This window comes from Aquarana catesbeiana, linkage group LG08 (genome assembly GCF_042186555.1).
Source record: "Aquarana catesbeiana isolate 2022-GZ linkage group LG08, ASM4218655v1, whole genome shotgun sequence".
Taxonomy (NCBI): Eukaryota; Metazoa; Chordata; class Amphibia; order Anura; family Ranidae; genus Aquarana; species Aquarana catesbeiana.
This window is the reverse complement of record NC_133331.1, coordinates 45,649,146-45,661,800: the sequence shown is the minus strand read 5'-3', so window position 1 is coordinate 45,661,800 and position 12,655 is coordinate 45,649,146. Positions and strand designations below refer to the sequence as shown.

The following is a 12,655-nucleotide window of genomic DNA, read 5'->3' as shown; positions in this document are numbered from 1 at the left end:
GTCCCCATCACCTGTACCCCATCTACTGCCCCCCCATATGTCCCCATCACTTGTACCCCATCTACTGCCCCCCCATATGTCCCCATCACTTGTACCCCATCTACTGCCCCCCCCCTATGTCCCCCTCAACTGCCCCCCATATGTCCCTATTGTCATCTGTACCCCATCTACTGCTCCCCATATGTACCATCACCTGTACCCCATCTACGGCCCCCCATATGTCCCCATCACTTGTACCCCATCTACTGCCCCTCCCCCATATGTCCTGGTCACCTGTACCTAATCTACTGCCCCCCATATGTCCCTGCTGTCACCTGTACCTCATCTACTGCCCCCCATATGTCCCTGCTGTCACCTGTACCCCATATGTCCCCATCACCGGTACCCCATCTACTGACCTCCATATGCCCTATTGTCACCTGTACCCCGACTGCCCCCACCCCCATATGTCCCTACTGTCACCTGTACCCCATTAACTGCCCCCATATATCCATACTGTCACCTGTACCCCATCTACTGCCCGCCCCCATATGTCCATACTGTCACCTATCGACTGCCCAGCATATGTCCCTACAGTCACCTGTACCCCGTATGCCCCTATTGTCATCTGTACCCCATCAACTGCCCCCAATATGTCCCCATCAACTGCCCCCCCAAATGTCTCTATTGTCACTTCTACCCCGACAGCCCCCCCCATATCTCTCTTGTCATCTGTACCCCATCTACTGCCCCCCATAACCTGTACCCCAACTACTGCCCCCCATATGTCCCTGTCACCTGTACCCCATCTGCTGCCCTCCATATGTCCCTGTCACCTGTACCCCACCGACTGTCCCCATCAATTGCCCCCCCCATATGTCCCTATTGTCGTCTGTACCCAATTTACTGCCCCCCATATGCCCCTACTGTCACCTGTACCACGTCTACTGCCCCCCACATATCCCTGTCACCTGTACCCCATCAACTGCCCCCTATATGTCCCTACAGTCACCTGTACCCCATCAACTGCCCCCCATATGTCCCTACTGTCACCTGTACCCCATATGCCCCTATTGTCACCTGTACCCCATATGCCCCTATTGTCACCTGTACCCCATCTACAGACCCCCATATGTCCCTGTCACCCGTACTCCCGTCTACTGCTCCCCCTTCATATGTCCCTACTGTCAACTGTACCCAGTCTACTGCCCCCCATGTATCCCTGTCACCTGTACCCCATCGACTGCCCCCCATATATCCCTGTCACCTGTACCCCATCTACTGCCCCCCATATGTCCCTGTCACCCGTGTACCCCATAGTGTCACCTGTAACACATTTGCCCCTATTGTCACCTGTACCCCATCCACTGCCCCCCACATGCCCCTATTGTCACCTGTACCCCATCCACTGCCCCCCACATGCCCCTATTGTCACCTGTACCCCATCCACTGCCCCCCACATGCCCCTATTGTCACCTGTACCCCATCCACTGCCCCCCACATGCCCCTATTGTCACCTGTACCCCATCCACTGCCCCCCACATGCCCCTATTGTCACCTGTACCCCATCCACTGCCCCCCACATGCCCCTATTGTCACCTGTACCCCATCCACTGCCCCCCACATGCCCCTATTGTCACCTGTACCCCATCCACTGCCCCCCACATGCCCCTATTGTCACCTGTACCCCATCCACTGCCCCCCACATGCCCCTATTGTCACCTGTACCCCATCCACTGACCCCCCACATGCCCCTATTGTCACCTGTACCCCATCCACTGCCCCCCCACATGCCCCTATTGTCACCTGTACCCCATCCACTGCCCCCCACATGCCCCTATTGTCACCTGTACCCCATCCACTGCCCCCCACATGCCCCTATTGTCACCTGTACCCCATCCACTGCCCCCCACATGCCCCTATTGTCACCTGTACCCCATCCACTGCCCCCCACATGCCCCTATTGTCACCTGTACCCCATCCACTGCCCCCCACATGCCCCTATTGTCACCTGTACCCCATCCACTGCCCCCCACATGCCCCTATTGTCACCTGTACCCCATCCACTGCCCCCCACATGCCCCTATTGTCACCTGTACCCCATCCACTGCCCCCCACATGCCCCTATTGTCACCTGTACCCCATCCACTGCCCCCCACATGCCCCTATTGTCACCTGTACCCCATCCACTGCCCCCCACATACCCCTATTGTCACCTGTACCCCATCCACTGCCCCCCACATGCCCCTATTGTCACCTGTACCCCATCTACTACCCCCATATGCCCCTATTATCACCTGTACCCCATCTACTGCCCCCCACATGCCACTATTGTCACTTGTACCCCATCTACTGCCCCCCACATGTCCCTATTGTCACCTGTACCCCATCTACTGCCCCCCACATGTCCCTATTGTCACCTGTACCCCATTTACTACCCCATATGCCCCTATTATCACCTGTACCCCATCTACTGCCCCCCCACATGCCCCTATTGTCACCTGTACCCCATCCACTGCCCCCCACATGCCCCTATTGTCACCTGTACCCCATCTACTACCCCCATATGCCCCTATTATCACCTGTACCCCATCTACTGCCCCCCACATGCCCCTATTGTCACCTGTACCCCATCTACTACCCCATATGCCCCTATTATCACCTGTACCCCACCTACTGCCCCCCACATGCCACTATTGTCACTTGTACCCCATCTACTGCCCCCCACATGTCCCTATTGTCACCTGTACCCCATATGCCCCTATTATCACCTGTACCCCATCTACTGCCCCCCACATGCCACTATTATCACCTGTACCCCATCTACTGCCCCCCACATGTCCCTATTGTCACCTGTACCCCATTTACTACCCCATATGCCCCTATTGTCACCTGTACCCCATCTACTGCCCCCCACATGCCCCTATTATCACCTGTACCCCATCTACTCCCCCCCATATGTCCCTGTGACCTGTATCCCATCTGTTATCCCTCGCCAATCTATTAGCTGTTTTCTCTATACTGCATCCACTATTATCCCCGGTGTGTACTCTGCACCCCTCCCCCCTTTGTCGCCCTACACTCAGTCCCCCATATGTCTTCTGTGCTCCATCTATTTCTCTCCCCGTGTGCCCCCTCGGGCCCCATCCACGTGTCCCCTGTACTCCAGGCTCCTCTCCCGGGCCCCCCTCCGGTAGTGGTGGGATAGGATTGTTCGGGCCCCGCACAGAGGAATATGGAGGCCGTCATTGCTGGGCTCCCCCCTCCGGCATTGATTAGTACCGTCTATTGGTATGCGGATTCCCGGGAAGAGGGATGGATCCAGGGGATCACCAAGTCGGCCTCCCCCGGTTGGATCACTTACCGTTGGCTCTTTTCAGGGCGTTCTCCGGGCGCTGGAAATAGGCCGGCATGGCGGCGGATGATCGTACACCACGCCGGGAGAAAGGGGAGGGGCGAGGCCTAAGGGTACGTCACTTCCTGCGCTCCAAGGGGCGGAGCTGGCGGGAACTTGCCTTCGTCACATGGGCCCGCCCCAAGGGGGAGGAGCGGGATGGCGGCGGAGGGGCTGGGTAGCGTCGCTCTAATCGGTGAGTTATCGGCCGACCGACTGATACAGTCAGGGTGTTCTGACACCGATATCACCTCCATTGTTATTATTATTATCGGTGCCGGCTCCACCCCGACATGGGAGGGAGTCCGACTCCACCCTATATCACCCCCAATATGTCCCCCCCATGTCTGACTTCTTCCACATATGTGACTCCCCCATATGTCATCCCCTCCCCCATTGTAACCCCTTTCCCTATAGATGACCCCCCCTCCCCATATGTGACCCCCCCTCCCCTGATGTGACCCCCCCCTCCCCTTATGTGACCCCCCCTCCCCATATGTGACCCCCCCTCCCCATATGTGACCCCCCCTCCCCATATGTGACCCCCCTCCCCATATGTGACCCCCCCTCCCCTTATGTGACCCCCCCTCCCCTTATGTGACCCCCCCTCCCCTTATGTGACCCCCGATCCCCATATGTGACCCCCCCTCCCCATATGTGACCCCCCCCTCCCCTTATGTGACCCCCCCTCCCCTTATGTGACCCCCCCTCCCCTTATGTGACCCCCCTCCCCATATGTGACCCCCCTCCCCATATGTGACCCCCCCTCCCCTTATGTGACCCCCCTCCCCTTATGTGACCCCCCCCCTCTTTCGTATGTGATCCTCCCTCCCCCTCTTCTGTATGTAACCCCCATATTTGACACCCCCTCTCTCCTCTTACTCCAGAGAGGGACCAGAATGGAGACACCCTGTGGGTTTGGTGTTACCCGTCTGTCACGGTGGAGTTGCGAAAGCTTCTTCTTAAGAAATGTTGCCTGCAGGAGGAGGAGCGTCCTCTCTACAATTTCCTGTACGGCCAGCACCGGAGGACCTGGTTCTACATCACACTCACCCGGGTAGAGGGTGGCTCCTCACTGGACAAGGTAAGTCTCACACACACATCCTGGGGGCCACAGTATCATAGCCATCCTCCGACCCTCCCCCTGTGGCGGCCGTCCTCCGACCCTCCCCCTGTGGCGGCCGTCCTCCGGCCCTCCCCCTGTGGCGGCCGTCCTCCATCCCTCCCCCTGTGGCGGCCTTCCTCCGGCCCTCCCCCTGTGGCGGCCGTCCTCCGGCCCTCCCCCTGTGGCGGCCGTCCTCCGGCCCTCCCCCTGTGGCGGCCGTCCTCCGGCCCTCCCCCTGTGGCGGCCGTCCTCCGACCCTCCCCCTGTGGCGGCCGTCCTCCGACCCTCCCCCTGTGGCGGCCGTCCTCCGGCCCTCCCCCTGTGGCGGCCGTCCTCCGGCCCTCCCCCTGTGGCGGCCGTCCTCCGGCCCTCCCCCTGTGGCGGCCGTCCTCCGGCCCTCCCCCTGTGGCGGCTGTCCTCCGGCCCTCCCCCTGTGGCGGCTGTCCTCCGGCCCTCCCCCTGTGGCGGCCGTCCTCCGGCCCTCCCCCTGTGGCGGCCGTCCTCCGACCCTCCCCCTGTGGCGGCCGTCCTCTGACTCTCTTCTCTTTCCTCAGGTGACACATTTCTGTGTAGTTCTGACAGCGAAGGACTTTAACCCGGAGAAGTATGCGGTGTTTGGGCGGATCCTCAGCCGGTATGTGTGTGACGCTCTGACAATCTGCTGTGTCTCCGCCCACTTCCACTTCTGGTTTGGATGGAGTCGGGGAGGCGGATGGGCAGTAAGGCGGAGCTCCGACCTCACCCAGCGTTTCCTCTCTCAGAATCTACGAGACGCACGGCAGTCCAGTGCCCATGGTGGAGACCTACATCTCCGTATTCACCAAGGGGACCTGTCAGAGCGAAGACAATGGGACTTTCCTGTGCCGCGACTATGACCAGCGCAAAGCCTTCATGTCTGGATCTGTGAAAGGTATGTCCAGCTCTACAGCCCACTTCCACCTGAACCAGACTCCACAGTGAGTGCATGCTTATTGGGAGGGCTAGTCTCTGACCAAAGGGGGCATCTGCTTGTGATGGTGAGTTTCCTGAGCACTTAGACTCGGTGGGAGAAGCAGTTGGAGGTCATTTTGGGTGCAGACTCAGTGGAAGAACCAGTTGCAGGCCATATTGGGTTGGGGATTAGTGAGAGGGGAAGTTTGAAGCCCACGCTGGGTGGAGGATCAATGGGAGGGATAGTTGAGGCTATATTGAGCAAAGGCTTAGTGACAGAGGTGGGTGGAGGTTCAGTGAGAGAGGCAGTTGGAGGCCATATTGAGTGTAGGTTCAGTGGAAGAGACCATATTGGGTGGAGCGACAGTCGCAGGCCCTATTAGTGGGAGGGGCAATTGGGGGACATATTGAATGGAGACTTAATGGGAAGGGACAGTTGAAGGCCATATTGGGTGGAGCGACAGTTGCAGGCCCTATAATTGGGGGCCATATTGAGTGGAGACTCAATGGAAAGGGACAGTTGAAGGCCATATTGGGAGGCTTAGTGGGAGGCACAGTTGAAGGTCATATTAGGGTGGAGGTTCAGTGAGAGGTTGCATAGTTGGAGACCATATTTGGGGGAAGCTCAGTGGGAGGGGGAGTTGAAGGCCATGTTGTGTGGGGGGGGGGGTCCGAGCTGAAATTAGGTAGAGGCTCAGTGGAAGGGGTAGCTGGAGGCTAAACTGAGAGGATCAGTGAGCGAGGCACTTGAAGGCCATATTGTGGAAGGTTAAGTGGAAAGGGTTCTTTACAGCTTCTGGCTCTGTCTTACAGATGTGGTGTTGCAGTTCGGGATGGAGTCAGTCATTCTGTACACGGCTCTGATGCTGAAGAAGCGTATTGTTGTCTATCACCCCAAAGTGGAGGTGGTGCTGGAATTTAGCAGGTACTCCTCTCACAGGCAGGGCACGAGGGGAGAAGATTAGACAGTGATCTTTATTGTGGGGGCATTCCGGGCTGACATTCTTTTTGTTTTAGGTCTCTCCCAGCTCTGGTGTGGCATCGGCAGGACTGGTCAATTCTCCATCCGTACGTCCACCTGACTCCAGAGGAGATTGACCCTCTCAAATGTGTCTCAGGTAAGACCAGATAACACCTATAACCCAGCTGGGGGGGGAGTCATGTGGTCTTCTCACCTGACTGTCAGGGGTTACATTGTCACCAATGGGGGTCACGCATTGCTCTCACTTGACTAGGGGGGTCTCATGTGGTCTTCTCACCTTAATGATGGGGAGGTGAAAGGTCGGCGTGGGAATCATGTGGTCTTCTCACCTGACTGTCAGGGGTCATGTTGTCCTCTCACCTTAGTGGTGGGGGCCACATATAATGTGCTCACCTCTGTGAGGGTCTCCAGGTCGGTCTCTGACATTTCCTTTCTTCAGGTTATATTGCAGGATTTCACGAGGCTGAGGTCAGTAACCGCTCAGATCTATACGACGTCTTTGTGAATCTGGCAGAGAACACCGTCTCCATCTCTCACAGCGCCAAAGGTAAACCTTACCCTGCGGGGGCCATCATCCTCTCCAGGCCTGCGGGGTTCCTGCTCTGTGTCTGGCACATGTAGAATAATATATACCATGTTCCCATCAAACCTATGTACTTCTTGCTCTCAGGAATCCAGTGTACCAAGCGTTCCTAGCAATCTTTTTCACTCAGTTTCCTGCAATCCCATGTACACTGCGTTCCTAGCAATCTCATGTACTCCGTGTTCTCAACAATCCAATATACTAAATGTTCAGAGAAATTCTGTAAACTCCATGTTACCAGCAATCCCATGTTCCCCATATTCCCAGAAATCCCACATACCCTGTGTCCCCAGGAATCCTGTGTACCCCATGTCCCCAGCTATCTTGTGTACTCCTTGTTCCCATGGATCCCTTGTACTCCCTGTTTCAAGCTCCTGTTGGGGCCACCATAGCTGATCTTCTCACAATGCCCATCCCCTGACTTGCATTACTTCCTGGCCCCAAACAAGCCTGCCAGAATGTCAGAGCTCCTGGTACTTATTTCTGGGCAGTGACTCAAGAATAACTGTAGATGCAGGACCAGAATGACACCCAAGGAACTAGAGTTTCACAGTAGGGATCTCGACTTCTAAGGCTTCCTGTGCCAGTCACATGGGGAGAGTAGGTTGTAACTGGACAATTTCGGGACTCCAATCTCTGGTGTATGTACAACACTATGACTACTGGTGAGATATTTATGTTACTCCTGGGATCTGTAACTCAGGAAGCCTATTTAATTTGTGTTCCCAGCAATCTTTTGTGCATTCCGTGTTCCCAATAATCCCATGTACCCCGTATGCCCAGAAATCCTGCATACCCTGTGTCCCCAAGAATCCTGTGTACCCCATGTCCCCAGCTATCTTGTGCACTCCTTGTTCCCATGGATCCCTTGTACTCCCTTTTTCAGGCTCCTTTTGGGGCCACCATAGCTGATCTTCTCACAATGCTCATCGCCTGACTTTCTCTGGAATGACAACCAAGGAACTAGAGTTTCACAGAAAGGAGCTCGACTTCTAAGGTTTTCTGTGCCAGTCACATAGAGAGTAGGTTGAAACTGGACAGATCTCAGGACTCTAATCTCTGGTGTATGAACAACAATATGACTACTGGTGAGATATTTATGTCACTCCTGGGATCTGTAAAGAGGCCCTTCACCTAAATCCTACATAAAAGTATCCAGTTCAAGCAAGGTGACAGTCAGAATAGGGCGTACTGTGCTTCACCTGAGCTGATTGTGTCTCTCTCCCCCCACAGAGGCGCTGACATTGGGCAAACTACACAAGGAAATTGGACAGTTATTGGTGCAGTCCGCAGAGGATTCAAATAAAACGGAGAGTCAGGTGATTAAGGTAAGGGATGCAGCTGGCACTGTGGCATTCTAAAGTGACATACACAAACATCAGTTAGGAGGTTACTTTAGCATACCTTAAGTGCACTTTAAAATACATTTAAAGGCTCCTATGTGGCAGTCTAAACAGGTCTCAAATTTAGCTATTGGATGCACAAGGCTCGTCAATAAAACCTGAGCTTTAGGACCACTTTTTTTTTTTTTTTTTAATTTAGCTGTATATTTTTTGTTACTATGATAACCTACCACCAAAGAACAACCCAAAATAAATTATCCTGCTGCTGGCGATCGCAGTGATGCTACATATGTGTATGTTATTTGTTGTACCCGTAGTACATTTGTTTATTTGTTTTTTGTTTTTTTTGCTCTACCTAAAACACACTGGCGCTAATGCTAATTAAAAAAAACAAAAAAAAATCCTGCCCAAAATATACTGAACCTGACCTTTGCTTGACCCAAACACTAACCCTGGCACTAATCTAGATCAAATCTAGATATTTTTTCTTTATTTTTTTTAACACACTTTTTTTTTTTTTCCTCTCTGCAAGGAAAGTGAAAGATACAAAGTATCTTTCCTGACTGATCACTGTGGTACCCAATCGAAGGCTACCACAGCGATCAGGTGACCTGGATCAGGAGTTCTGGATCCCAATTGTTAGTACGGGGCCCGAGCCTTTCAGTCAAACCCCCGGTGTCTGTGCTGGGAGCGCGTTGTGCGGCGCGCTCCCAGCACAAAGGGAGATCTGCATATATGCAGCCATACAGAAAAATGCCCAGTCCAGTGGGGCCACATGTATATGTTACATCGGAGGGAAGGGGTTAAACAAGCGCAGCTTGCATGAGAATGGCAACTCTGCTCTGAGTTTAGGAGCAGTGCAGTACCATTGTCGCACCATAATAAGAAGCTGCTTTAGGTGGACTTAACAAGAATTTGTGGGGCTTTGTAGGGGTTGCCAACCTACTGCCGGCAGGCCGCTCCCAGTCCACTGCTGCTGACTGTATGCAAATATGCGGCCTCGGTTTGAAGGGGCTGTACCGGGGTGATGCCTGCAGCTGCACGCGTCAACCCGGTACTGTTTTTTTTAGAGCCAATGGTTGGCTTTCTTGGGATAACAACCGATGCGGCTAAGAAGCCGCTCAGCTGTTATCCCAAGCTGCAGGAGGGGATGTGATATATGATTGATTATCTTTAGACAATTTCTTAATCGCACATCACAGGACATGGGCATATCCATATTCATGATTCTCTGGGCAAGCACACTGTGATGGGTGAAGATTGGGTTTTGCATAAGTCCTGCAGCCCGGATCAGTGATGGCTTCTTTGTTTGGTGGAAAACTCCTAAAGGTGTAGATTGTCCCATAGCAGTGTTTCCATTCAGGTTCCTCATTCATTTGCTGCTGTGATAACACGGCCTTATTGAGCCACCTATGTGCACAGCTGTGGCTGTGTTTACTGGGGGTGGGGCTGCCTGCACTGCATATGAATGATGACATCTATCCGACTCATCTGCACATGCATGGCCAGCATTTTGTATTGCCTGGTTCTCAGATAGACTTGGTAGGCACACCCTAAGAATGCATAACATTCAATGGTGCAGCTATATCTGGTTTTCAGACTACACATGCATAGGTTCTCTCTGACAAACAATGCTACCCTTCTTTGTGGGGATGTCAATAGACCAGAGGGTATAGATTATAAGCTTAATAGGGTGTAAAGTCCAGGAATTAAATGACTGGAATAAGCCTGGAAGGTTAAAACCCAGTGACGCATTCCAAGGAGGATGCAAGGTTGCTGTAATCCACACAGGCTGGGAATTCCACGCTGCAAATCAAGAGGGAGAGGAGAGAATCGCCAAGCAGACTCTTGGTGTAGTACCGTTTTAATAAGCAAAGAGTAAAAATATAAAAATTGCTACTTACAAAGCTGTGTACAGAGCATTTGTAAGGCTCATAGCAATAATGTCCTGCTCGCGGGGGGGGGGGGGGGGGGGGGGGGTGTTACTATTAGTCCATGCCGCAGTGGGGGCTCCAGGCTGAGGAAGGAGGCGTGGCTTGCCCCCGAAACACGTCCCGATTAGCTATTCCCCTCCTGGTTGACAGACCGAGCTCCAGGCTCTGACCGCTTGCTCCCCAGCATCCTCCGACATCCACCTTCTCTGGAGCCGCTACTGCGGCATGGATTAATAGCCCCCTGCAGGCAGAACGTTATTGCTCTAAACCTTACCACTTGCTCTGTACACACCTTTTGTGAGTGGCTATTTTTATATTTTTGCTTATTAAAACGGTACTGCACCAAGAATCTGCTTGGAGCTTCTCTTCCCTCTCCCTCTAAGTGCTCTCTGACACTGAGAGAGGTACAGAACATGTCTCCCTCATCCAATCAGCAGCATGGGCACAGAGGAACAGTGAGTAAATTCTGCTGGGGATGGGGAATTAAAGGAGAAGTACAGCCAAAGCTCATCTGGCAGTACTTCTCCTGTGGATCACAGGGGTTCAGTTTATTCTGCACTCCTGTGACCCATTTTCAGCAGACAGCGGGCTGAATTTTGATGACGTCACAGAGCCGGTCCAGGCTCGGGCAAGACCGTGACCATATAGTTGGGATCCACCCACATGCCTGGACTGGCGCTCCGCCTCTCAGCGACCAACACAGCCTGAGCCGGTGTTCTGCCGAGAAAGTTCCCCCCGGCGGATAAGGACTCCCCTGTACTGCGCAGGCGCAGTGCTTGCACAGTACGAGCCGCCAAAAATAGCCGAAACCGAACACCTGTGAGTCAGCTGTACACGGCGCCTGTAACAGGGCCCCCTCGCGGGCTCACTTCGCTCGCCTCACTCCGGGCACAGCCTCGTTTCGCTCGGCATAGTTTTATTCTAACTCTGTGTCCACTTGGATAGTGGGGCTTCAACCTGGACTCAGTGCATAGGCGCCGTGTAGAGCTGACGATCAGCTGTTCAACTTTGGAGACTTTAAGGCGGCTCTGTAGTCGTTCGTACTGGGCAAGCGCAGTACAGGGGGGGTCCTTATCCGTCGGCGGATTTCTCGGCAAGACACCGGCCACTCCCATCCCTTCTATATCCCAGCGCTCCAGTGAGCAAGGAGGGGGGGGCAGAGCAGTAGCTCTCTACTCAGGGAGCCATGAGAACCGAGTGATTGACGGTGTTTAATCGTTCGGTTCTCAGTGTTAGAGCCGGCGGGGGACAGATGCCACATCCAGCTACGTAAGTATGGTTCTGGAAAAAAAAAAAAAAAAAAAAACACACTTCTTTTAAAGTGTGTGTAAACTCTTAATGAATTTCTCTCATTTGCTCCCCTGTGGTTTGGTAAATATACCATTGAAAGTGTTTTATTATATGTGTTCAACAAGTGCAAAAAAATACAGTAACTGTTTATCCAGGCAGAAATCTTGTGAGCTGATAACAGGCCATGGACTACCAAAACTCCCTCACTGTCCTAGGGTGACAATGCTGCTCAGTATGGTTGTCACTCTAGGACAGGAATTGAGTTAATGGCAGGATTACCGGGGTATATTAAAGGGAAAAGAGTGTAAAAAAAGAAAAATAATGCAGACGCCACACCTAAGGACCGGTAAGCAATACTATCCATTTTTGCCCTTGGGTTTAGATATGCTTTAAAGTGAACCAGTCAGAGAAAAACATGGACTCTCCTTCTGAAAATTCTAGTTGCCTGGCTGTCACATTGACCCTCTGGCTTCCATGTTTTGAGTCAATCTCCCAGAACATAGATGCATATAAGGATTTCTAACTTTCTCTTGTTCTTGGTTTGTGACTTGGAAAGTACTCAACCTGGAGGATCAGGAATGAGATTATTCCTGCTGGTGTAGTTAGATCATTAGGTGGCCATGTGGGGAGTAGAGCAGACCAGCTTTGTTTACATTCACTCCTTTCTTCTCTGCAGGATATCTGTGTGAAAACCAGAGAGATCCTGTCTATTCTGTCTTCGCTCAGCCAGGAGACGGGAGACCGTGACAGGCCAACTTTAAACCTGGAGCAGCTCAGGCAGAAGAAATTCCCTCCAGCTACAGAAAATTTCTTGATGCATCTGGCAGCGGCTGAGCAGATGTTACTGACGTGATGTAAGGACAGACCTGATGGAGTGTGATACGGGACCAGTAGCCATTTTGTGCGTCACCTAGAGGCGCCTGGCAGACAGGACATTCCAGAGAGCACTGGATCTACAGTGGATTTACCTACCAGCAAAACACGGTTTGTTTTGGCCAGACTGGATGGCCAGTGATTTCTCATAATAAAAATGTTTGTATTCTCAGTACATGCTGTCATGTTCTTTATATCCCCAGCCAGGAAAACATCAGCACTCTACACCAGGACTGATCTGT

The 12,655-nt window shown here is 53.0% G+C and overlaps 2 protein-coding genes across 2 annotated transcripts in view; one reads left to right on the top strand and one right to left on the bottom strand.

The window, feature by feature from the left end:
- The window catches only part of EIF3A (eukaryotic translation initiation factor 3 subunit A), a 35,821-nt gene extending 32,323 nt beyond the window's left edge, over window positions 1-3,498 (bottom strand). Inside the window, exon 1 of the mRNA XM_073595783.1 lies at window positions 3,344-3,498. Within this exon, the coding sequence (XP_073451884.1) occupies window positions 3,344-3,392 (49 nt within the window). The 5' untranslated portion in view covers window positions 3,393-3,498. The remainder of the gene's footprint in view (window positions 1-3,343) is intronic.
- Window positions 3,453-12,588, top strand: DENND10 (DENN domain containing 10). Its single transcript, XM_073595784.1, has 9 exons — window positions 3,453-3,569; window positions 4,261-4,457; window positions 5,033-5,112; window positions 5,240-5,388; window positions 6,222-6,333; window positions 6,426-6,526; window positions 6,830-6,937; window positions 8,207-8,301; window positions 12,217-12,588. Exons 1-9 carry the CDS (start codon window positions 3,533-3,535, stop codon window positions 12,391-12,393), a joined length of 1,056 nt encoding a protein of 351 aa, XP_073451885.1. The 5' UTR covers window positions 3,453-3,532; the 3' UTR covers window positions 12,394-12,588.
- Window positions 12,589-12,655: the final 67 nt, after the last annotated feature.